At 43.4% G+C, this 26,687-nt stretch overlaps 1 protein-coding gene across 2 annotated transcripts in view; it reads left to right on the top strand.

Annotated features, from left to right (window-relative positions):
- Positions 1–202: 202 nt before the first annotated feature.
- The window catches only part of arhgap21b (Rho GTPase activating protein 21b), a 53,460-nt gene continuing 26,975 nt past the window's right edge, over positions 203–26,687 (top strand). For both annotated transcript variants that reach the window (XM_072688443.1, XM_072688446.1), the window contains exons 1-7: positions 203–386; positions 3,362–3,542; positions 16,918–17,091; positions 18,428–18,449; positions 24,872–24,964; positions 25,064–25,142; positions 26,318–26,372. In XM_072688443.1, the coding sequence (XP_072544544.1) occupies positions 3,468–3,542; positions 16,918–17,091; positions 18,428–18,449; positions 24,872–24,964; positions 25,064–25,142; positions 26,318–26,372 (498 nt within the window). In that variant the 5' untranslated portion in view covers positions 203–386; positions 3,362–3,467. The remainder of the gene's footprint in view (positions 387–3,361; positions 3,543–16,917; positions 17,092–18,427; positions 18,450–24,871; positions 24,965–25,063; positions 25,143–26,317; positions 26,373–26,687) is intronic.

Consider the following 26,687-nt stretch of genomic DNA (forward strand, 5'->3'; position numbering starts at 1 on the left):
TGTGTTTATTTGTTAGTTTATAAGTGACATAAACAAAACAACTAGCCACAACTCCGCTAGACTCAGGTGAATCGGTTTTCTACCGATTCACTGAAAAGAGCCGAACTCTGAGACATGATTCGTTCAGAGCTCGGACAACTCCAGCACAATTCCAGCATTGTTAAGCGCGAGCGTGTGATTCGACTCCCTGCGCGAGAGGGCAAAACCGACCAGGCGAAAACTTTCGGACCGCTTCTCCTAAAGTTGCTAAACCGCAGGGAAACGGAGACATGGCGCCGCCGCGGCTCGGAAAACGGACTTTTCTATCCCCTCCGGTCCAGTCGGGAAGGTTTATTTAATTCCCAATGGGCGTTCACGACGTTCCCTCGGCGCTGCGCTGCCAACAGGTAAAAGCTCAACTCACAACACAATAGCGGCTAGCGACTATGCTAAGCTAACGGCTAGCCGCGGGTTTTATTGCCCTCTTTTCATTCAGATTGATCGCGGAGCTGCGTAAAGTGTGTGGCGGCGTGCTTTTACACCCCGTGTACGCCCGACAGACCGCTTTAGGTGCTTTGTGTGTGGGGAAGAGTCAGGATAAGCGGGCTGGAGGCAGTCCTGGAAAGTTTTCCGAGGCTCGGGAGCTAGCTGAGTGTTAGCTCGCTGTGTGTGAGGTGGATTTGGGCTCGAGACGAAAACACCACAAATGCAGCAGCAGCAGCAGCAGCAGCAGCAGCAGCAGCAGCAGCAGCAGCAGCAGCCCGGCGCTGCAGCCTTCCCACCAACTCCCAGCCTTTACTGAGCCGCTCGTTACCTTTAGCCCCTCTGAGGGGAGGTTAAACTCAGGCTCCCTTTACTGAAGCTGCAGGGTTTTAGTATTTCGGACACTCTGAGCCGGACCCCCCAGCTGTGAGAACCTCCTGGTGCAGAGCCTGGTTCTTCATGGTGGACAACACCACAGTCGCCACACTCGGGGTTTCTCTCTGGACTAAACCAGCATGTGTTTATAAACGCTTGTGTGTGTAAATGCATGTGGGGCAACTTTGTTTATGGTGGTAATTGCTGGAGCAGCAGCACCCCCCCCCCCTAAAAAAAACAGCAGGGGGTCCCACTACCTAAAGCCATGTGGCACAGACTCCAGGATTCTGCTGTTATAAGCGATTTGCATTGGGGCTGATCTGGGACTCCACGGGTGTCCACCTTACACAGCACTATGTCATTTATTAATTATGTGTAATTAATCTGTAGTGTAAAACGAGACATTGCTTATAGTCTTCTATTGAAAGTTGAGGCTTTTTCTTCTGAAAGGATAGATAGATATATATATATATATATATATATATATATATATATATATATATATACACATATATACATATATAAAATGTGTGTGTATATGTATGTATCTATGTGTGTATATATATATATATATATATATATATATATATATATATATATATATATATATCTCTCTCTCTTGTATCGCGATAAATTCTATTGTGGGGCACAGTATCGCCAGTGCTTAATAAATATTGATCAGGTGTTAGTACAAACATTGTAATTAGACTGGTGTAATTAGAGGACGTTCAGCAGATATTAAATAAGATTAAATAAAAATCATGCTTTTTAAGAATGTCACTACTGATGGATGTAGTCTAATTACATGCATCAAATAAATATTGTGCATCACGAATAATTTAGTAATTTTCACCATATTGCCCAGACTTTATATAATTCCATTATTATTGTTGTTGTATGAGTATATATTGTGTGTGTGTGTGTGTGTATATATGTGTGTGTATATATATATATATATATATATATATATATATATATATATATATATATATATACATACATACATACATAAAAAATGAGACGTTGAAGTCTTCTATAGAACGATAACTTTTTTTTTTTCTCCTGTGAAGTTGCAGTTTTGCATTTACTTATATTATATATAATAAAAAAAGTGTGTGAATATGAAAATGTATGTATTGGTGTATCCAAAATAGTACTTTTACAGGAGAAGAGAAGATAAAAACCTTAACTTTCAGTGGAAGTCAGTGTTGAAGGATACTACGTTTCGTTGCTTTGTACGTGTACATGTGTAATGACAGTATAGTTATAATTTAATCTAATATGCATTATATACTGTTATATTACACACTATGTTTTTCTTAGTGTATCGTGGAGATCACCAGAGCTTAAAGAAAACTCACCAACATTTCAATACAGGGAGAGTAATCAGTGCTGTTTAATTAGATGAAGTGCCGCAGATATCTCACTGAATATTAATCACTGTGTTTGAGTATCAGTGTTGAAGAATCTGTCGCCACCAATGCATGTTGTGGTATAATATTTAGCTGTGTGCTGTATCGCCCAGCCCTAATTAAGAAGTCATTTTGAGATGTTTCTGTTGGTCCATTCATCATGAAATTGGGAAAATGTTGGTGTTGAGCGTATCTTTAGAGCAATTAAAAAAAATATATAGATATAAGGTCTCCATTCGTTGCCAAAATGGTATTAACATTTGTTTATGGTTATATTTAACATGACGTTGCTGCCGTGCAAATACCTAGTATCTATTTTTTTATTTTTGATACAGTTGTTATTTATATTGTCAATGATGTTTGGTCATGTGTCACGTTTATGATGAATGAGCCAATAGAAATGCTCCAACATGATTTGGAATAAACTGCGCCACATCAGCTTCACTTATACATCTAAACGTCTGTCAGATGTCAATAGTTTTTAACCATTGTTGTCTGACAGATATGGACAAAAGTATTGGGACATTTATTGTTTCTTCTGAAATCAAAGATATTTAAAAAGAGTTGAACCTGCTTCTGTTGGAGTAACTGTCCCTACTGTCCAGGAAAGATGGCTTTCTACTAGATTCTGGAGAAGGTTTGCTGTGTGGATTTGATTGCATTCAGTGACGAGAGCGTTAGTGAGGTCAGGATGTTGGATGATGATCACCACCCCACCTCATCCCAATAGTACTGGATAGAGCTCCACCACCATCATTCCAGAGGACACAGTTCTTCCACTGCTCCACAGCTTCTCAATGCTGGGGGGCGCTATACCCCTCTAGCCCACACTTGGCTTTAGGCAGCATGGTGCCAATAGGTTAATGTGTATCTGCTCTAGAGAGTCCTATTCTTTTGGCAGTACTTCTCTACAGGGACTGGACAGGCTTTTTGCATCTGTGTCAGCAGTGGGTGCATCTTAAATTAGAAGCGGTGTCCAGAAACATGTGGACATGTAACGAATCTTATCCTTCATATGTAGAGTTTGTGTATATATCTGTTCTGGGGCCGCTGCATGTGGTCTAGGGCTGTTCTGAGCATTAATTCGGCATGTCTCCCGTCTTCTTTCCCAGACCTTTTCCGCAGGACGGATGTTTACTTCGTAACCATGGTTTGGATTACCTGGACGTTCACCTAGATGTCGGCTGCAGTGGGTGATCGCTTTGTACGTGCAGCGAAATGATGGCGACGACTAGGAGGAACCTGGACGACGAGGATGAGGCGAATTATTCCTCTAAAGCTCTTCTTGGCGAGGTGAGGCGACCTTTCCTCTCTATGCCTTGCCCTGTTCTGTTAGCCCAAACTGTGACCCAGTAGCAGCTGATAAGGAAGGGTTGGGGTAGAAGTTTCAACACAGCTTTCAGAGCAGAAGAGGGGAATGTTTGACCGGCGGGCAGCGGAGAGGCCAGCCTAGAGGCTACAGTGTACATATTGATCCATATCGGGAAAGTAAACTTTTGGTTTGTGTTTGGAGCTTTAGAGTTTATTCAAGCGGGGCGTGGGGAAGGTTTGTCATTCTGTGGAGAAGCAGTCGAATATGGGGTTAGACACCACATACAAGTCTGTGTATATAGTGAATTCCTATCTTCATGTCAGTTTGGCAGACGTTCTAGTGTAAAAAGCAGTTTCTCAGCTCGGGTAAAGTCGCGCCTGTGCAGTTTTTGGTGAAACTGGCATTTTGATGGCTTCAGATGACGTTCAGGGGATCTTTCTTTTCTTTCTCCAGAGCGAGCAAGTGTGTGGTGTCATTTTATGAAACCATCCGTCAGTAGAACTGTCTACATATGCAGAGTTGAGCTGGTTTTCAGCTGCTGCCTTTAGCTGTACACCTGAAGTCTCCAGAACGAGCTTGTTAGGTTCTGTGGCTGTTTTACACCTCCTCACACAGCACTGACTCAAACTGCCTCTCAAAAACACTGCAGCGTCTCAGGCCCTCCAGGCAGTGGTGACCAGGCCGTGATGCTTTAATTGGATAATCATTTGGATGATCAAATAGAACCACCTGCAGAACGTATTCCATCAGTCTTTTTAGCCCCAAAATCGGCTCCACCATCGGTATCCAGCAGAGACCCCTTTTTTTCAGTACTGCAGAGTCCTTTTTGCTTACCATTTGAATAACCATTTGAATGCCTGAGTGTTTCTGTGTCTGTACAAATGGTTCTTCAAAAACAAAGAAAATTTCTTGCAGGTGGTTTTAAGTAGAAACTTTAAGAAAAAGGTTTTAATGTAGCACCAAAAAGGTTCCACTGGGGGTTTAGAGTGGGTTAATGGTCTAATGCGCTTCCATTATGGCCGCGAGTTCGGATTTTCTCACCAATTTGAATGGCCGATTACCCAACATATATATGTATATGGCATCTCCTCTCCCAGGAGAACAGTTAGTGATTTCACAGCCTAGAGTTCATGGGTTTCTCATCCTTTGTTGAGGGAAGCCGAAGCAAAACGAAATCAAATTCTTTGTCCGCAGCAAAAGAAATGAAATTCTTTGGAAGCTCTTGAAGGAAATTCCCTGGCACGCTCGCTTGTGGACTTTTGGCACGCAGCACCGCCGGCTCGTGTTCTCGCCACCACAGTGAGACCAGCCACAACAGCCTTAATATAGACGAGGTCGGAAATGACATTTAGTTTTATGGTCGATTCTACCCCAAATAGTGTCTCTCAGAAATTATTTTATGAATGAAGAGACTTTGCACTTCCGTGGACTTTTTTGTCTTCTCACTTTGGCACACTTATTTGTCTCAGCTAGTCAGCAGCCCTCAGGCCCTGAGCCTGTTTTCTCTCTCACCTTTGTATAATAAGGATTAGACTGCATTTTGCTGACTGTGCTCGAATAGCTCCTCCAGGCTTTGTTGGTGTTTTGGTAATTGGTTTAGTCGGAGTCTGATTTTTGGTAGTGATGGAGGTTTTCGGTGCTTGGTGAAAAGGGTGAGCAGAATTCAAACATCACAACAAGTAGTAAGTAATATGACAATTTATTACACTACTAATAAAACTTTGTTCGCATGGTAAACTTTTAGCTATCATCAGTGCTTTAAGAGTACATCTGTCCTGTCCGGCCAGTAGGAGGCTTTTTTCTGCTTTCGACATCACCCTCGCGACCAGTGGACGCATCCTAATTCATAAGTTGCAAAAAAGGGAAAAACTGTCTTCCAACATCGATTCAGGTGGAGTTACGGATGCATTTTTCATCCACTTAGGGGCGTACTAGTCAGGTTTGGTAGAGCAAAAGTGTCGTTTATTATTATTTGTGGTCATTTCTGTTTAATGAGCGAGTTTAGTAAGCACATTGATGTTAATGGTGGTAAGGAGATCATCAGTGTTGGTCTTTCTTTTTCAGTCAGGGCTTCTAGAGCGGAGCGTCCCTGTTCTCCACGCAGCTCCTGACTGGCAGTGTGAATACAGACCTTTGTGCAGACCCCTGCCTGTCTTCGTGATGGGTTGAAGGTCATCTATTTATAGTGTCTGCAGGTTTCTCCACACATCACTCCCTCGCCTTTAATCTAATATGCAGCTCTGCCTGTGTTTTTTTTCTTTTTTCTTTTTTTCTCTTTCGGGTGAGTTTGCCGTGCCACCAGCAGCTCTCTATCTCGATCGCCCTAGCTTTCAGATCGAGCGATTAAGAAAGGAAAGCGTGTTTCCGACACACTAGTTTAAACTGATCTGAAGATTTAACGGACGAACGGGAAGGAGATGGAAATCAGTGGGATTTGTAGCGGTTTGTTTCCAGATGGTTGTTTGTCTTGGTGTTTGTTTACTTCTTTACTGAGTTAGATGGTCCGTGACGGTGAGCGAACGGCAAATAAACAATCCCTGCACTGTTCGGCGGCTGGGTTGAATTGTTGCCATACCGGAGGTATAATCTGGACTTTCCCGACCAGACCTTATACTGTGGTGTGATCCAGGGCTGTCACTGTTGATTACTTTAGTAGATTTGTAATTGACTGGTTATTTTAACTGATCGTTTTGGTTGTGGAGTATTAGACTGCAATTGAGTTTGACCGTGTTGTCAAGTTGCTCAGCGGTCAGATGTGCCAATGCCTTGCTTTCTTCTCTGGAAAAGAGACTGGAGTAGTACTAAAATGTGGAGTCTTCCGCTTAATGATAGACAGAATCTCTAAGCTGCATTTTTACCTTTTCTTGACTAGGTTAGTCCTCTAATTCATGAACAACGTCTCACTGCTCATTATTTCTTAGTAAGAACTAGAGATTGGCAATATGCCGATATTTTATCGTATCGTGATATATAAACACTGATCAGCTGCAGGTTTCATTACAAACAGTGTAATTAGACTGGTTTAAAAATATATAAAAATCTCTTTATTTAGTACGGGAGAGTATCCGAATACTAGTTTATAAGAACGTGTTTAGTCTGTGATCACATGTATTGTGATGGATATCAGATATCGCGTCTTGAAATATCGTGATATAGCATGTTTACCATATCGCCTAGCCCTAGTATGAACCCTTAGAAGCCCCATCTGTGTGGGGGCAGGCCTGTAGACTCCAGTTTGCTGTTGGTTATTGACGGTTGTGGACGATGCAGCTTTGAATGACTCGGTCAATCTCAAGACAGTTAAGCTATTGTTCAGAAATTCTAGTTAAAACTGGGATGACCCACACAGGTTCCTTCCTGATGTTTCTTTTTTCATTTGGCATGTTCTAAACAGCAGTCCTGTGCTATCAGTGTATACATGTGCTATATGTCCATAAATATTATAGATAGACTTTCAGACACTGAAAAATGTGGGATATTGGATCAGGTGACTCCCGTGTGGGATCAGGGTTCTGAAACCCCTGTTACAGACGATGCTCCTGACAATCAGTACGTCAGTGCGGCCAATACCAGAATACCGGTATTGACGACACGTCGCCCAGTGCTGGGCCACTGTGTCATGGGGCTAGTATTGAGTCTCAGTCCGTGCCGTCGTGTCCTCATTGACCCAGTGAAATGTTTAGGATGCCTGAGCAGCTCGTTGTTCAGAGAGCATGATGGAAACATTGTTCTGGACACTCCTGTTACAGCGTGACCCTGCAGATATTTACCATTTACTGTTTGTGAGGCTTCTTTCTTTCTTTCTTTCTTTCTTTCTGTTTTGCAAGATTTTCCCCCCATGTCTACAACATATGGCTGCCGTATGATTTGGGCCTTCAGCTTCCCGTGGATTCCTAAAGTCTTATAAAATCTTAACCACGGTCAGTGATCAGAACTGGGCCTCTGGGTGTTTCCTGTCTGTCTTCATATTGTTTTTGTAGATCAGATGCTCTGTTTTATTAGGGTGCTGTTTTAGACAGTGACATGATGCATCATAGTCTTTTTGTTTTTAAATAAAATTAAGGGTTTGGAGCGGAATAATTAGGGGATCAATTTTTTTAATCGTATTGAATGTTCTGCTCATAGTTGTGGATCATGACACTTCTAACAGTCTTGGTTTAGCTGCTGTAACACTGCATATCGTAGCTGATGTTTTCTTCCAAGTTGCTCTTCCCTCAATCGTGTTACGGCTCCAGCATTCCCGACTCTCAGCTCCTGGTCCTCATTACGAGACTTCTCCGCTCACATTTCTGTGTGCCTTGTTACCAGTCGTCATATGATTAACTCCTTTGTCTGGAAGGAAAAATGCATCCTCAATTCAATAGAGGGAACCAAATGGGCTCTAGTGAGGCCAGATGCCGAAGGCCGGCGGGCAGATGGGAGTTTCAAGGGAAATTTGCGTTATTTAAAAACAAAAAATGAACAGGTTCATGTATGTGATTGTATGCAAATACTAGCTTGAACACACAATCTTTATTCATATCGCTGCTGTCCAATGAAAAACATGTATCTTTTTTTTGTTTGTTTTGTTTTCTCCATGGTTTGAACCCTGTAGCTGCTTCTGTGCACTGCGTGAATAGTTTTGGATGAATAAACCCACCAAAATGCTGTAAATTATGTGGTATAAACTGTAAAATCACCATTTTGAAAATGCATGTTCTTAATTAGACAGCAACGATATACAGTTCACAGCTTGGAATAACATGCAGTATGGACATGCAGTGTTTCCTCTTTAACTTTTTGATAACGTCCCTCACTGCTGCAGGCTGGGAATAATGTCCGTTACTGACACCTAGAGGACACCAGTCTGTGCTCTTCTAGAACACAGCGGTAAAAACAAAGGATTGTAGCTGGATCTGGCTTATAATGGCTGCTACCCTTTTTGTTTTGAAATAAAATTAGTATTTTGAGCCAAAATAAATCATTATGAATCATTAGAGGATTAAATTGAATGTTCTTTAGTTGATCCTGAAAGCTATGCATTGTTACGGCCCTAACCGTTTCGTAGCTGATGGTTTCCTTCAAAGTTGCTCTTCGCTCAATCTGGAGGATAAGCGACTCAAACACTTCCTTGGTTATCCTGAGCTCAGACGTGACGGCGATTTATTTATTAATTACGCTAAATGAGGAAAAACGCCACTTTGCATGCTCTCCTCGGGCGCAGTTGGTTATGTCACTTGGAGCTAGGGTTTCCAGTGCTGGGGTCCTGCTTATAGTCAAGCCTGTTTTTTGGGCACCAGCTTATGCAACTCGCTAGCTCAAAGCAGTGGTGATGAGGCGCACCGTTACGTAAGATTTCAGCGGGAGCGGCGTGGGGAGCTCTCAATCTCCTTAACCCTCATCAAAATTCCTTCCTCCGAGGCATACGGAGGGCCTAGAGGACACGAAGGAGCTCATCTTCTGCTCTTGGCCGTGTCTCATGGAAACCTTCCAGGGGATTGGTGTAAACCCTCCCGACGTCCAGATGCGTCAGGGCTGCTTTAATGAATTATTAATAGGCTAGCAGTGTAGCCTTAACGCTTGGGTTTGGGATGGGCGGTATGTTGTTTATATGGGAGGACTGGTGTTGGTGTTGCACAACTGTAGTGATTTTTAGTTGTAGCCATATTTAACATGCTGGGATATTACTGGATAATTATTGTGAGTGGTTTTATTATGGCGATTATAGTCATGATTATTTAAAACGATGACTGATCCACTTTAGATAAGGGATGCATTTATTAATCTTTTAAATGGTGAATTTTTTTTTTATCTTAATTATAATTAACCTAAGAACAAGGAATGTAACTGTTAAAAAAAATCCACAATAATAAAATGAATAGAGTTAATAATAGGAAGGTGCAGAAGCACACCGCTGTGAAGGAGCGAGGCCCTCTGGATTTATAACACAAGCCAAGTGTGTGTATGTATATATGTATGTATGTAATTTGTTTTTTTAATGCATGATTGTTCCATCACTTTTTTCCATTTTTAGACTTTGCCGTTTACTTAAGTTACTGAAAATATTGAAGTATAAATGATGACACTCAAAATTATAAGCATTTTAAAATACACATACATGCAAATGGATGTCTAGGAAGAGCTTTAATGTTTCAATGTTTTTAGGGAAATATTTTTTGCAGTCGTTCCTCTTATGGTGTATTTAATCTTTTCCAATTTTAAAAAGTGTCTGAATATTCTTAATAATGAAATGTTCAGAGGCGTATGGGAACATTTTTATGCTATTTTATTATCAATATGTCAGTGGCATGACACAGAATGGTCTTAGAATTATTTATAAACAATATATTGTCCAACAAAAGTTGACTGGCCTAATTCTGTCTGTTATTAATTTGGATTTATTATATTTATTATATTATACTTATTATATCATGCTTATTACTGTGTGTTTGAGACAACTAAGCTTTGATTTGAAATTAGCTTGAGAAGCACTGTCTGGCTCAAAGGATCAGATCAGCAGTTAATCTGCTGAGCTTATCTGTTATTGTCATTTTTAGTTCCTTAAAATTAATATTTGGTTGTGAGACTGTGTTCACTTCCCTTTGGTGTAGTTTAACGAGAAGCACAACAAAACAGTCCAGTCTGATCAAAGCCAGCTAGATCAGGTAAGTAAGATGTTCTTTCAGCACTGGTGTGTGAATTTGTGTGAGCGTGAGTTCATTCACCTTATTAGCACTAAGTAAAATACCTGACTTTAGGGGAACTAGCGGTGATGAAATGTGATCTATTGAGATGTAGAAGTTTGGCGGTACTGCCTGGCACCAGTTCGAAGCTCCTTGCCTGGATGAAGGGGGGTCTGGTATGCTGAGTGGGGCCTCGCAGGTACTTGCCGAATGCCAGCTGAATTGTCTCAGGCCTGTGCAGAATGTGACGCTGGCTGTAGAGCAGCTGGAAGCGGCTCATGACGCACCTCGCTTCATATGGAGTCGCAAAAGGATGGGTTCCAAAGTTTCAAGAGGTTTTACCTCAAGTTCAGATTTAGTTGGTGAGACTGCTGTCCGTGTCCTACTGTTTTCTTGTGTTTGTAAAATTGTAGAACAGCAACGCTCCAACCTGCACGTTCATCCGAAACACACACACACACACACACACACACACACTGTGTCTTTCCAGATTGAATTGGTTGATGAAATAGAGAATAAACTTTCAACATTACTGTAAAACCTGCTGGAGGACAAACGGTAGAGCCCAGGAAGGAGGAAACACAGGAAGTTTACATGTTTAACTGTGGAGAACCGTCAAAGGGAGAACAGAACCGAAATGTTTTTACCTGTTTACCTGTAAGGAATGGAGTTGCAAAGGGGTGAATTTTTCAGGTATTTTCAGTAAATTACCAGTTAGCTTGGGAACTTGGTACTTGAATATTCAAAAATGTAAACTTTCCATAGAAGTTTTGGGAACTTTGGGAATTTATTGGAATTAATAAGCAATATTGGATCATTTAAGGGAGCTAAAGGTTTCTAGAAATCATCTGGACATATGCTGTTCATGTGATGATGGAATGAACAGTGAATGCAGGGGGTGTGGTCTCAATAGCCCTTCAGTGTGTAATGGGCGTGGGGTTGAGGAGCAGCTTCGTTATTCTATGACTGTTTTGGTATCATATCTCATTATTTTAGCCAAGATTATGCTTCAGTATATTTTTACCAACTCTATGCAAGATTTTCACCTTTAGCTTTGAATATTCCCAGTTTTTTTCCCCTTAATTACTCATAAATTCCCATGATAAATTTCCAAAGCAACCTTAGTAATGAAGAACACTAGCAAAGGAAACGAGCAGAGATTCACACTGGATGCTTTTTCTTCTCAGTGTGTTTGAATTGTCCTGTTTGAGAGCGCTCTTGTCTTTTGAGTGCAATCACATCCTCACAGCAGTGCAAACCCAAAATCTGCTAGGAACAATAAATGCGCAGCTGTCCCAATACTTATGTCCATATAGTGCATGTACTTTGAAAGCAGTCCAAGTTGTCAAACTCTCTTGCTTTACAGCCCTGTTAAACTTTACAGGGAGTTTAGAGGAGTCAGTGATGTGTAATGAGGTTTGATTGACCATCGGGGTTCTTGTGCTCTTGTATCCGGACAAGGAACAGGTCAGGGAATGTTTTGGGGGAAAAGTGTGGCTGTTCTTTGTATGGATGCCAGGTCTCTAAATATGCTTCAGCTTGGACGAAAATGCCAGTCTTTGGTTTCTTCTCCTCGTCTGCCTTTCTTGTTTTCCCTTCATGTGGAATACGTCCTGACCTTTACCCTTCTCAAGGAGCTCATACACAGTGTGTGAGGCTTGAAAACAGTGCTGATCCGTGTTGGTAGATTATGTAAGATCAGTGTGTTTGCTGATATGTAGGTTGGTCTGACCTTTTTTTTTGTTGTTGTTGTTGTTTTTTTTACACTCCTGCTGAAAACACTGCTTCTCCTGTGAGTTGGCGTATGAACGAATGTTTGGGAAAGTATTTGCATTTCTTAGGAATTTTCCCGGAAGTTTGTGGTGTTTTTTGAATGATGTGATCCATGCAGTGTTGAGCTGTTACTTGGTTGCTCTTTTGTCCTCAGTTATAATTTAATCTGGGTCAGAAATAACCAGGGTTAAAGTGAACTCTAGTGAAACTCTTAACGCCTTAAAGGCAACATGTTGCATTTTCAAAGGCTGTGAGTTTAAAGTTGCTGTGTTGCTGATCTTTGCTAGATGCTGACCGCTCTAGCTGATAATGTTGACTAGACGTTGACAATCTGACTGATTGTTAGCTAGATGTTAGCCACTCTAGCTGATTGTGGCTAGATGGTCACTGCTCTAGCCGACCAAGTTGGATAGATGATGTTGGCTCCTCTTGCTGGTCGTTAGCTAAATGCCAGCCGCTCTAGGTGATGTTGGCTAGATGGTGACCGCTCTGGCCGCTAATGCTGACTATGCGTTAACCCATCTGGCTGATTGCTAGCTAGATGTTAGCCACTCTAGCTGATGGTGGCTAGATGGTCACTGCTCTAGCTGACAATGTTGAATAAAGGGTCACTGCTCTAGCTGACCGTGTTGGATAGACGCATTTGGCTCCTTTTGCTGGTCGTTAGCTAAATGCCAGCCACTCTAGGTGATGTTGGCTAGATGGTGACCGCTCTAGCTGCTAATGCTGACTATGCGTTAACCCATCTGGCTGATTGCTAGCTAGATGGTAACCACTCTAGCCTACAGTGCTAGCTAGATGGTAATCACTCTGGCTGACCATGTTGGCTAGATGGGGACTGCTCTAGCTGACCATGTTGGCTAGATGCCGACCTCCATAGCTAATGTTGGCTCCTCTTGCTGATGGTTAGCTGGATGTTAGCCACTGCTCTAGCTGACAACGTTGGCTTGATGCTAAACGCTATAGCTGACCGTGTTGGCCAGACGATGTTGGCTTCTCTAGCTGATGTTGGCTAGATGTCATCCGCTCGAGCTGGCGTTGACGGCTACGTGATGAGCATCAGAACAAGACAGACTCAGCCTTTATAGCAGCTTGTTGGAATAAGACTTTGTAAATGTTTATGTAGATTAAAAGGTAGGATTTCCTACCCAGTTTAATGTCAATCTGGATTAGAAGCTACAGCGAGAGCTTCGCCGGACTGCTGCCTGAACCCTGTTCAGAATCATGGAATCTATTAGTGTGGATAAGTGTGTAATACGGAAACCACACATTCCTTGCCATTTCAGTGTTGCTGAGCGTACCTGTTTGTTTTGTGTGTGTGTGTGTGTGTGTGTGTGTGTGTGTGTGTGTGTGTGTGTGTGTGTGTGTGTGTGTTGTAGGGGGCAGGGGACTGTCTGCTTTGCATGAGGGCTGTGTTGTCGTTTGTTGTGTAAACAGGGTGACGTGTAGGAGCACTCACAGAGGAAGCAAATCACACACAAACACACCTACACAAACAGAGCCGCTGGAATTCCTGCCGCCAGCTGATTGCTTGTCTTGCACTTCCACTGCGGCCTTTCTTGGGAACTTTTGACTGACTTTACTGATCTGAGAATTTCTGAGGTTTCACAACAGATGTCAATCTCCTGGCTGTCTGCAGATAATTGCTGTAAAAATTGATTTTTTAGATCAGACAGATGTTTATAGGGATGCACTGATGATGTGTGGACGTTTGGCCGTTGGATTTCCAGTGCAAAAACATGCTGGATATTTCAGGTGTTAAATGCTCTAGCTGATAGTTTGCCAAGTTTTAACCACTCTAGAGGATGTTGGCCAAATGCTATTCACTCTAGCTGATGATGTTGGCTAGATGTTAACCACCCTACCTGATGATGTTGGCCAAATGTTATTCACTATAGCTAATGGCATTGGCTAGCGTTAACTGCTCTAGCTGATTTTGACCAGGCGTTAAATGACCTGGCTGATGATGTTGGCTAGAAGTTAACCGCTCTAGCTGATGATGTTGGCTAGACGTTACCCGCTCTAGCTGATGATGTTGGCTAGACGTTACCCGCTCTAGCTGATATTTAAACCGCTCTACTCCATGAATCAGTCTGACTCCAGTAGTTTTAAGCAGTTTTTAACTGTGATCTGATGAACAAATGTGAACTGGGATCATATTCAGTGTTGAAGGTGCTGTGAGGAGGATAAGGTTTTCTGTAGGAAGGCTGTTCATTCAACCCTGCCTGTGTGAATGTTGTATGTATATCAGTCAAATGAAACCATAAACATTCGATCCTGGTTTAAAATGTGGGCCGACTGCATTCAAAGCCTGTCCTTCCAGTTTAATTTGTGGAGCACCTTTAGTAGCTACCTCCTAAGTGAGCCACTTCTAATGATTTATTGATCATGACGTGAGTGTGAAAGGCCGGTTAGACGACACAAACCTGCGAAATGACCTCTCGCAGCCTTTCAGCTCCGTACAGCACAAGCGTAACCTGTATTAAAGGCCCAAAACCTTATCATTACCTTTTCACAAGCGTGGTCTAACCCCTCTTTACCTGGTGCTGCGAGGGGAAACCTGTGTGTTGGGTTAAACAGTCTGAGTGAAGTTTATGCTTCATAGCACGTAACAGCAGATAGAGCCTGGGGTGCGCTTTTCCTGCCAATAGTGACCTCATCAATAAGTCATGAAAGGGCTTGCAGCCTTCCTTCGCCAACTTTCATGACAGATGCTCCGCCTCAGTGCAGGGATACAGTTGAACTCTTAGTGCTGGGTTGGAAATTAATGTTGAGGCCAGGCAGGTGTTTTTTTTTTTTATGAGCGTTTTGGTGCACCTGGCCCATTTGAATTAACCCTGAAAAGTCTGATTGGCTTAAAGTGATGATACTAAGGTGATAGAAATGTACAGTTTCAAATAAAAATAAAAAGGAATTGCTTAAAGGCATAAGTTGGTGAATTGTCCTTGCAAAGCAGCCCCAAACCATGATCCTGCCACCCCAATGCTTAACAGTTGATTTGAATGCAGTACCTGGAAACTGAGTTTCAAATGGACCGCAATGTCCTCTTTGCTATCCTGCCATGCATACAATCCTTGATCACTATTTGCTTGGTGGTGGACTCATGAACCTTGCCGTTACTAATGCATTAGAGGCCTGTAGGTCTTTAGATGCTACTCTGAGGTCTTTCCTTTGTTCTTCCTGTAATATTTTTAACTGCAATTTCTGCTGGACGACCGTGTAACTGTGATTCTGAATCTCCTCCATTTTTAGATCATCTCCCTCACAGTGAATTGATGGAGGCCTCTTTAGACTCTTTAGGAATGCATTTCAGCCTGGTGAGCTCTGAGCGCTCTTTCTGAGGTCCTCAGGAATCCCCTTTGATGTAGGGTAAAAATACTGTATCACAATATTCAGACATTTTCATGATGCCCACTATTTATCTCGACACGTGTAAGCACAGACTAAATACATCAGTAGGGACAGATTCTTAAAAACTACTAATCAGAAACTCTCCTGTACCGAATACATTGATTTTTATTCAACATCTGCTGCTCTTCATCTAATCAAACCAGTCTTATTACACTATTTGTAGGGAAACTTGCTGCTGATCAGTGTTCTTTAAGCATATATCATATATAATAATATCCTCGATATGCTTAGAAAAGCATATTGTCTGTCACAATAAGAAAATTTATCACGATATCTGTATTACAATATGTAAATTAGCTAGAAGATCAAAGAGTTGCATACATTTTAAAGACTTTGATGCAGATCCAGTCACATTTCAGCTCGGATAAAGATAGGAGTTCACACACTTTCTAGCGGCATTGTACAGGACATTAGTATGGTCATCTCAATATTCAGATATAATTAACTTAAGTGTTAAACTAAGTGTAGTTCATTAAAGATGCAAAACTATACAAATAGGAAGTATCCATCAGGTCCTGTTTGTTAGTCTAATTTGTGTTCTCATGCAAATCACTAACCATTGGCGGTAAATTGATTTATTTTCAACCCCCCGTTTGCTCGCAGTGTTGTGACGGCCCTGCTATCAACAGATGAAAAAAGGAAGTTTGAGAGGTGGGGGGTGTTTCATGTGGAGATCAGCTCTGCTCTGAAGGGAGGGGTTCTCACAGGAGGGGTATGGTGGTGATCTGGCCGTAAAGGGAAGGGCGTGAATACTGTGGAGGTGTGAGGCTATAAATACTCTGTAAATAGAGCGGCGTGGCTGTAGCTGAATGACCGCTCCTGAGTCACCCTGGAAATTTGGTATCAGACGTCCAGTAAGAGGCTGAAGACTCGTGCTTCTGCATAAACCGGGTTAGTGTTGAGGTCATGTTGAGGTTGGGCAGTCCGGTGATGTTACTGTTTTATTGTGGTAAATTACATCATGATGGGTGAAGGATGAGTAAGGAAGGAAAAAGAAAGCGTTTCAGCTAATTATACTGGAAAGAACGAGGCAGGGCTATTTGTTAATATGACTAATTAAGCACTTATTTATTTAAACATACATGTATATAATTAGTGACATACCTTTATAAATTAGTGTATCCTTTATAGTAGATACAGAAATATTTTATAATGGATTTCAGACTCCTGTATGAACCATTGAATCGTATTGTGGACACAATCATTTGTAGTAGATACTGAATCACGTAGTAAAAAACAATCATTTATAGCAGCTGCTTAATGACTTGTGGTAGATACAGACTCCTTTATAATTGTTACTGAATCCTGAGCGGCAGTTACTGAGCCCTGATGGCAGCTACTGAATCCTGAGCGGTAGGTGGCAGCTACCGAGTCCCTGACGGCAGCTACCGGGTCCCTGGCGGCAGGTGGCAGCTACCGGGTCCCTGGCGGCAGGTGGCAGCTACCGGGTCCCTGGCGGCAGTCCGGCAGGTGGTAGTAGAAGGCTCAATAATGGTTTCTCTTCTTGTAGGACGTGGCGGAGCAGAACATATCTTCAGCTGCGCTGTTCCAGCTGGAGGATGAGCCTTTCTCCTGGCCTGGGCCGAAAACGCTGCGTCTGCGCAGGACCTCCATGGGGTTCGGTTTCACCCTGCGCCACTTCATCGTCTACCCTCCAGAGTCTGCAGTACATTCAACTATTAAGGTAGGTCTGCTCTAGATGCTGTGGCCTGAAAGTGCAAACTCCAAGCTTGATGCCAATACCAAACCCGGGACAGCCAGCAGAGGTTTATTTATATGTTTAAGAGCTTAGCACTCTTAGATGTTCCTAAAGAAAAACACACAACATGTTTACGATGTTTTTCCAACCCTGGTGCGGGACCTCCTGCCCAGCCAATCTTGGTGCAGGTTTCTTGCTCGATCACATCACCTTCAGCTCAGGAAGAGCTTGTTAAGGAGCCGATAAGCTGGTTCAGGGGTGTTGGGATCAGGGTAAACACAAAAACGTGCAGAGCAGAGGGACTTTTTAGTGCACTGTAACAATCCCTGTGGTGTATCGTAATATATAGTGTACAAACGATGTACCCTAACGGACATGAAATTCCCATAATCCATCACATTGTTTAATTTGAGAATTTCGGACGCAGCTTCTCTCAGGATTAGTTTCTTCTCTCAGGAGTTTGTGACTCCTTTTTATGCGTGCGTTGAGCCGCAATGAAAGGACACAATTTACACGTGCATTTCTGGACAAGCTGAGAAGTTCAGAAGCAGCATCTGAAGATGTAATCAGCCTCAAAAACACTGATCGGTCCTTCTCTATTTTTAATTATTTTGTAGTGTTTCATATTTATGATCTAATTTTAATTAAATGAATTGATTCCTAGTTATTTTAAATGCCGCAGTGCATAATGGAGTACAGCCCAAACCAGAGCTAATGTGAAAATTATTATTATTTTTATTATTTTTTATGATTATCAAGTTTTACCCTGATTTCTCCAATTAACCCACCCGTCCATAGCTCCCCCTAGCACTAGGAGCCGAACCACTTAACACACGTCTAAAACATGTGAAGCCAGGCAACCGCCGCAGATGTGGCAGCACCCGGCAGCCGCCACGCTAACAGGCGGCTGTACCTGCCAACATTAGCTCTCAGACTCCGGCTACTGTCAGCATGGCTCTGATTCGAACTCTCGACCCGTGGGCCATAGTGGCAGCACAGTAGACCGCTGAAGCACACAGTTTACACCCACTCATGATGGCGCTCTCAGTTGAGAAGACGAGGTTCCTCCATTGGAAAATGTCGTAACCTGTTGCGTTCTTCCTCAGGAACGTCGAAGAAGCGTCTAGACTGTAGTGTGGCATGACTAATCCGCTACAGCATAGCCAGCTTAACCGTGTGTCATTTTTACAGCTGATCTGAAGAGCTTTGCTGCGTCTCAACAGTCTCATAGTATTTAGACGTCATAAAGTTTCGGGAATGGGTTACAGTCCGAATCGATGGGCGGTGATTAACGAATTCTTTTTTTTTCTTCTCGTTCTAGGATGAAGACCATGATCACAGAGGTAAGCTTTTAACTTTCAGTTTCTGTATCTTAAATGAGTATTTTAGACCAGAAAAGGCACTGGATGCTGGAGAGAGATGGGAAACATTTGGTGCTCTGAATCATTCTTATCTCTCCAACTGTCAGACCTGCTCAGGTCAATATAATAGTAATAATAGTGGTGGGTCAACTGGTGAAATCCTTATGTTGGTGCTGGGCAAACTGGTGAAATCCTTGTATTATATTTATTGTGATGTGTTGACATATTTTATTTGTCTCGCTCGGCCCCCTCCACTTCTCCTCCTGTCTCGCTCTCACGCTCGTCTTTGGAAGTGATTTGTTTGTCCAGGGCTTCACACATGACGCTACAGTGCCCTCTACTGGTCAGTGTGAACTGTAACTCAGGTGCTTTGTTGCTCACTCAGACGTGGACTAATACCTGATTCAGGAAGCTGGACCTCCTTTTGATGTGGATTCTATCTGAATCCCCAGGATTATCTAAAACCAGCTAAACACACCCAAACCCTGCACCACCTGCTTCTGGACACAAGAGGGCGCACCCGGCCACTGTAGGAGTGCTGATTTTCTACCTCTGCTTGTTGGGTCTTGGACGGAGAACACCTTTTGTGTGTTGTTTTATGTAAACAAGCTTTTGCTTAATCCTGTAATTAGCCCTAATGGCTTTGTCTGTTTGCTCGGCTTGTGTTCCCGTGTTTAGACACCGCCTATGTTTTTGTTCTGGTTCCTCTCCACTTTGACGTGATTAATGCTCCAGGATCTGGGCTTTTTGACCCACATCCTACGAAAGCACAGTTGCTCGTTCTTAAACTGGATTCTGAATATTATAGGGCGAGATGTATATGATGTGTATGTTGTATGTATTGTGGAGTGGGCTGATGTGACCGTACGATGAGGGGAAAATGTAATCACAGTGCTAAAATCAATAACGTTGGGTAAGTTGGAACCGACAGACTGATTAGTAGTAGTGCTACGTTTTAAAAATGCTTTTTTCAAAAACCTGTGCACTTATTTTAGTTTTCCGTTCAGCCATTTTTGCCAATTTTGAAAATGAACACATCAATTAGCACTTAAATAAAACTGAGAAAATTCTGAATAGTCTCAATGCCCTTAAAGTAATTTCTCCTTTTTTATAATAAATTTTTATTTATTTATTTATTGCAAAATTTGCGAATGCACACAGACTGAATGAAAAACATAAATTTGATCAAACTTCTGCAAAATCTCTGCAAATGTTTTACCCAAATTTACCATCTATTATTATTATTATTATAATATATACTTTTTTGGTAAATTAAAAAATTTTGCTTAAATAAAACCAAATTCAAAAATGTGTACTTTTGAAGAAGTATGTCTCTAATCTCTTAATGTTGCTAATTATTGGCGTAATTCAGCTGCTATTGTTTATTTTTTTTTTTTATCCCAAAAATTGTCCAAAAGTAGGGCTGCAACAAATGACGTGTCATAGTAATCTATCGATTATTGAAACCAATAAGGGATAACTGGATTATTTGGATTACGAATCATGACTCTTATGTAGCGATTAGCTTTAGCTCGAGGTTGTTTTATGCATTTGCTAACAATGAAGACAAAAGAGATCAAATTCTTGGTTGAAAATTCACTGTTTTAAAGAACTTTAAACTTTAAAAAACTTTGTTTAGTGTTTAATGAGCCGTGTAGTGACCTCACCACCTAATCGACTGTTAAATTAGTTTTAGTCGACTAAGTCGATTAGTTAACATCAAATATCATGTCCAGGGACGCTGGAGCCCTGCCTGACGGACCTGTCTGTATACTGTATTTTAGTGCAGTGTTCCCAAATCAGTATAATTGCTGGGAGAGGCAGCTTTCCAGGCCTGCTATTTTATTATGTTAGGATCACAGACAGTCTGTCCGTCTGCTGAAGCAGTGGAGCTAACCAGTTTCTACTGTTTGAGCACTTTTTTGAGGTGTACCATCTCTCTGCGGAGAGTGAGACGTTTGTCTTCTGCCCCCTCTCACTGTACGACGTGTGTTGTGCTGCTGCTAGGAGATGGGAGGCAGGAACTGAATCAGCAAACAGGTTTATTATTGTCAGGCTTCTCTTTCTTCTCTGTAGAAACTCCTGCCTCTCGGGCTCTTTCTGCCTCGTCCCAGGCCCAATTAATTATACTGCAGCCTTGCTGTAGTTACGTCACACTTAGCTGTTAGGAGTGGGAATCACTCCAGGCTTCAGGGCACACTGCTTTGTTGCTATTTAAAAAAACTCACTAATCAATGTCTCTCAGCTGTAAGAGTTTTTTTTTTTTACTGTAGAAGCTCCAGATCCAATGAGAACAAATGCAGGTGAACATAAATCCAGTAAAACCTTGACCCAAGACCTAACCCAGCCTCGTCCTGACCCTAATCCTGACCTTAACCTCCACCCAAAACCTAACCCAGCCTCGTCCTGACCATAATCCTGACCTTAACCTCGACCCAAAACTTAACCCAGCCTCGTCCTGACCCTAATCCTGACCTTAACCTTCACCCAAGACCTAACCCAGCCTCGTCCTGACCATAATCCTGACCTTAACCTCGACCCAAAACTTAACCCAGCCTCATCCTGACCGTAATCCTGACCTTAACCTCCACCCAAGACCTAACCCAGCCTCGTCCTGACCCTAATCCTGACCTTAACCTCCACCCAAAACCTAACCCAGCCTCGTCCTGACCCTAATCCTGACCTTAACCTCGACCCAAAACTTAACCCAGCCTCGTCCTGACCCTAATCCTGACCTTAACCTTCACCCAAGACCTAACCCAGCCTCGTCCTGACCCTAATACTGACCTTAACCTCGACCCAAAACTTAACCCAGCCTCATCCTGACCGTAATCCTGACCTTAACCTCGACCCAAAACTTAACCCAGCCTCATCCTGACCTTAACCTTCACCTAAGACCTAACCCAGCCTCGCCCCGACCCTAATCCTGACCTTAACCTCCACCCAAAACCTAACCCAGCCTCGTCCTGACCCTAATCCTGACCTTAACCTTCACCCAAGACCTAACCCAGCCTTGTCCTGACCATAATCCTGACCTTAACCTTCACCCAAGACCTAACCCAGCCTCGTCCTGACCCTAATCCTGACCTTAACCTCCACCCAAAACCTAACCCAGCCTCGTCCTGACCATAATCCTGACCTTAACCTCCACCCAAAACTTAACCCAGCCTCGTCCTGACCCTAATCCTGACCTTAACCTTCACCCAAGACCTAACCCAGCCTCGTCCTGACCATAATCCTGACCTTAACCTCGACCCAAAACTTAACCCAGCCTCGTCCTGACCCTAATCCTGACCTTAACCTTCACCCAAGACCTAACCCAGCCTCGTCCTGACCATAATCCTGACCTTAACCTCGACCCAAAACTTAACCCAGCCTCATCCTGACCGTAATCCTGACCTTAACCTCCACCCAAGACCTAACCCAGCCTCGTCCTGACCCTAATCCTGACCTTAACCTCCACCCAAAACCTAACCCAGCCTCGTCCTGACCCTAATCCTGACCTTAACCTCGACCCAAAACTTAACCCAGCCTCGTCCTGACCCTAATCCTGACCTTAACCTTCACCCAAGACCTAACCCAGCCTCGTCCTGACCCTAATACTGACCTTAACCTCGACCCAAAACTTAACCCAGCCTCATCCTGACCGTAATCCTGACCTTAACCTCGACCCAAAACTTAACCCAGCCTCATCCTGACCGTAATCCTGACCTTAACCTTCACCTAAGACCTAACCCAGCCTTGCCCCGACCCTAATCCTGACCTTAACCTCCACCCAAAACCTAACCCAGCCTCGTCCTGACCCTAATCCTGACCTTAACCTTCACCCAAGACCTAACCCAGCCTTGTCCTGACCATAATCCTGACCTTAACCTTCACCCAAGACCTAACCCAGCCTCGTCCTGACCCTAATCCTGACCTTAACCTCCACCCAAAACCTAACCCAGCCTCGTCCTGACCATAATCCTGACCTTAACCTCCACCCAAAACCTAACCCAGCCTCGTCCTGACCATAATCCTGACCTTAACCTCCACCCAAAACTTAACCCAGCCTCGTCCTGACCCTAATCCTGACCTTAACCTTCACCCAAGACCTAACCCAGCCTCGTCCTGACCATAATCCTGACCTTAACCTCGACCCAAAACTTAACCCAGCCTCATCCTGACCGTAATCCTGACCTTAACCTCCACCCAAGACCTAACCCAGCCTCGTCCTGACCCTAATCCTGACCTTAACCTCCACCCAAAACCTAACCCAGCCTCGTCCTGACCATAATCCTGACCTTAACCTCGACCCAAAACTTAACCCAGCCTCGTCCTGACCCTAATCCTGACCTTAACCTTCACCCAAGACCTAACCCAGCCTCGTCCTGACCATAATCCTGACCTTAACCTCGACCCAAAACTTAACCCAGCCTCGTCCTGACCGTAATCCTGACCTTAACCTCGACCCAAAACTTAACCCAGCCTCATCCTGACCGTAATCCTGACCTTAACCTTCACCTAAGACCTAACCCAGCCTCGCCCCGACCCTAATCCTGACCTTAACCTCCACCCAAAACCTAACCCAGCCTCGTCCTGACCCTAATCCTGACCTTAACCTTCACCCAAGACCTAACCCAGCCTTGTCCTGACCATAATCCTGACCTTAACCTTCACCCAAGACCTAACCCAGCCTCGTCCTGACCCTAATCCTGACCTTAACCTCCACCCAAGACCTAACCCAGCCTCGCCCCGACCCTAATCCTGACCTTAACCTCCACCCAAAACCTAACCCAGCCTCGTCCTGACCCTAATCCTGACCTTAACCTTCACCCAAGACCTAACCCAGCCTTGTCCTGACCATAATCCTGACCTTAACCTTCACCCAAGACCTAACCCAGCCTCGTCCTGACCCTAATCCTGACCTTAACCTCCACCCAAGACCTAACCCAGCCTCGCCCCGACCCTAATCCTGACCTTAACCTCCATCCAAGACCTAACCCAGCCTCGCCCCGACCCTAATCCTGACCTTAACCTCCACCCAAGACCTAACCCAGCCTCGCCCCGACCCTAATCCTGACCTTAACCTCCACCCAAGACCTAACCCAGCCTCGCCCCGACCCTAATCCTAATCTGCTAAAATGTGCAGGGCAGGGTAGCTTCAGGGCCAGGGTTGGGAAACACTATGTTAAGGTGTTCAGCATCAGAAAGAAGAAGCTCCATCTGGTGGACTGAAAAACCCATTCAGCACGATTAGAATGGGCTTACGTTATGAATTATTAAAGAAATATTAAGTAACTGTCCTTACTGGGTCTCTGTATACTGAAACCATGTTACATCGATTTGTTTTTGCTTTTTAAGATCAAGCAAGCTGTTCTGTTTGTTTTCACTGTAAACGATCTCCCCCATGAGCTCGGTCTTCCCTCCCCAGGGTCCGTAAAAAAAAAAAACAGTGGCAGGACCTAAATGGCCTCTCTTGTCTCGGCGCTGCCTCCAATTCTGCTCACGTTTAAGCACTTGGAGGGTACGAGGTGTTAAGTGGTGGAGGTGTCTGAATGTGTTGCTGTTAGTCAGTGTAAAGAGCAGCAGGGCTGCGGTGGTGTTGGAGCGGCAGGCAGACGTTCCACTGTTGGTGCGGCTGGACGTCTGATAAACACGCGATCAATCCAGGGCTCCATAAATCACTACAGCCTAGACAAATCCACTGTGCATTTGGCTCAGTGCCCTCACGCCGCTGGTCTTTCTGTCTGATCTGCAGTCTCGGAGCTGGATAATTGATTTGACTGACGGGGAGGGTGAATTTCCCCGGTGAGGAGAGGAAGCTAAAGCTGCTAATCTGACGTTGAATTAGACCTGTATGTAGTTTCGGTCTGTATTCATATCGGTCTACCAATCATTCAGTGCCAAATGTGTTTCTAGCAGCTGCTGTTTGGGAGCAGTCCAGTACGAAGCGGTACAGCTGTAACTGTAGCAGACTGAAGAGGGCGCTGTAGCTTAACAGTCACTAAACGGTCTGGTAGCTCCATACGAGCACTGTTAATTCAGTACAGTTCCACACTGTTTGAAGCAGACCAGCCTTTTAACCTATACACAGCTGAATGGCTGCGTCCAAATACTTATGACCAGTGAAGAGACTGCTGTCAAACACAGTGCATTTATTTGGATATACTATTTATAGTGCGCTCCAGATCCATCGACACGTCCACACTATGCTCCTGACCCACCATCGCATCCACAAAACGCTCCTGTACCAAATGAAAGACCCCAAACACAACTCGGCTGATCATGGTTGGGTTAAGGGTTGGAGCGTTGTCCAAGTCGGACCATTTAGGTCAGTGCTGTGTGTGCGCGCTGCCCTTCTTTCACAGCTGAGGTAATTGAGATCCAGGCTGTTGGTGACACTTCACTTTTTTTGTTGCCAGGGCGACCGCGAAACAGGCTGGAGCCCATGGACACGATCTTTGTGAAGCAGGTGAAGGAGGGAGGTCCTGCCCATGGAGCTGGACTCTGCACAGGTGACCGGTTTACTTTAACCACAAGACCTGCAAGACACGAGGTCTACTGACACTCTGAAAATACCTGAAACCTTTCATGTCCCTCTGGTCCGTTTGCAGGTGACCGTATAGTGAAGGTGAACGGGGAGAGCATCATTGGGAAGACCTATTCCCAGGTCATAGCTCTGATCCAGAACAGGTGAGGAATGAAGGATAAACCCTGGGTGAAGAGTATGTGTAGCGATGTGAGTCTCTAGGCTCTTCGCTGTTCATTTGTTTATCATCACAAGTAGAAGATTCACTCTGGTGGATCTGAATGAGGTGTATCCTCTAAATGTGGTAAATTGAAAGCAGGGGGGGCAGCAAGCCTGGTCCTGGTGATCTACCACCCTGGAGAGTTCAGATCCAACACATCAGGTGTGTTACGTTGGGGTTGGCCCTCAACTCAGCAGGGTGGTGGATCACCAGGCTTGCTTTTAGACAGTAACAGTAAAATAGGAGGTTATAAACAGAAAGTTTCTGTAGCCCCCCCTCCCCCAATCCAGTGCTAGGGTTTGGAGTTGTGTTTATATATTATATGGCAGATATTAGTATTGATTACTAGAATTGATAGCCTCTTAAAACCAGTATTGGCCACAAAGAGTCTTTTTTTTTTACTAATCAGGTTTAAGCTTAAAAAAACTACCAACTAAACTACATTTGTAGTTGGTTGTGGTGTTTATTGGGTGCTGTATCCCGAGCGTTGGTGGTTTTGAATGTATCCTCTAAACGCCACACTTGGTCAGTCGATAGCAGGGATGCCCAATCCACCTTGAAGTGACTGTATGCTCAGGTGCTCCCGAAGGCCTTAATTCATTAGCTAGATCAGGACTATTACAGTCGCACTATTTTGTACTATTGAAGTATACAAACCAAAACTTAATTTATAGGCTACTGCTGCTGCTGTCAGTTTTATTATTTATTATTATTTGTTTTATTGGTTATCAGAATTTCTGCCCACAAAAATCAGAATTGACCACGGAATATTCATATTGTTCTGCTCCTCTACAGGCTCCTCTACAGGCCAGAGTGATGGTCTTACCATCTTATTAGGTTTAAACTAAATAAACTACAAATTTGTACCATTTTGTATTTTGATTGTTGCTCTTTACAAGTCTTTTTTGTTATAATCTTACTGCTTATTGTTCTTAAGAAATATAGGGTACTTTTGATTGACAGCTGGCACACTGACGCCTGACTATGATGACTATGACTATGATTAATGCGGGATGTCCTGTCAGAGTGTTGTGATGCATTTGAAAAATATGGTTCTTCCCAAAACACAACATGAGCAAATTTGGTTGGTCATTTGATTCCTTTGTGTTTTTCTTCTAGTGAAACCTTTCTGGAGCTGTGTGTGATGCCAAAAGACGAGGATATCCTTCAGCTGGTAAGTTTAATACGTCCCCACCTTCCTGAACAAAGATACAAACAAAAATGTTTGGTTTAAACAGTTGCAGAAGTGTCTGTAACTCTTGGAAGTTAAAGTGACCAACATAAACATAATAGTGCGTGCTGTGCTAATACCTACGTATTAACTAATGTTTTTCCATGCAGTCAAACCAATGTATTCCAACATTCGTTCATTTGATGGATGACCAGGGGTGGGGAGTAACACACATGACTCAGATTTACTTGGCTGTGTTGTGCCTCCATATCGAAGCAGGAATTCGGTTCAGATTGCTAAACGATCATGAAAGAAGTG

This window comes from Salminus brasiliensis, chromosome 9 (genome assembly GCF_030463535.1).
Source record: "Salminus brasiliensis chromosome 9, fSalBra1.hap2, whole genome shotgun sequence".
Lineage (NCBI taxonomy): Eukaryota > Metazoa > Chordata > Actinopteri > Characiformes > Bryconidae > Salminus > Salminus brasiliensis.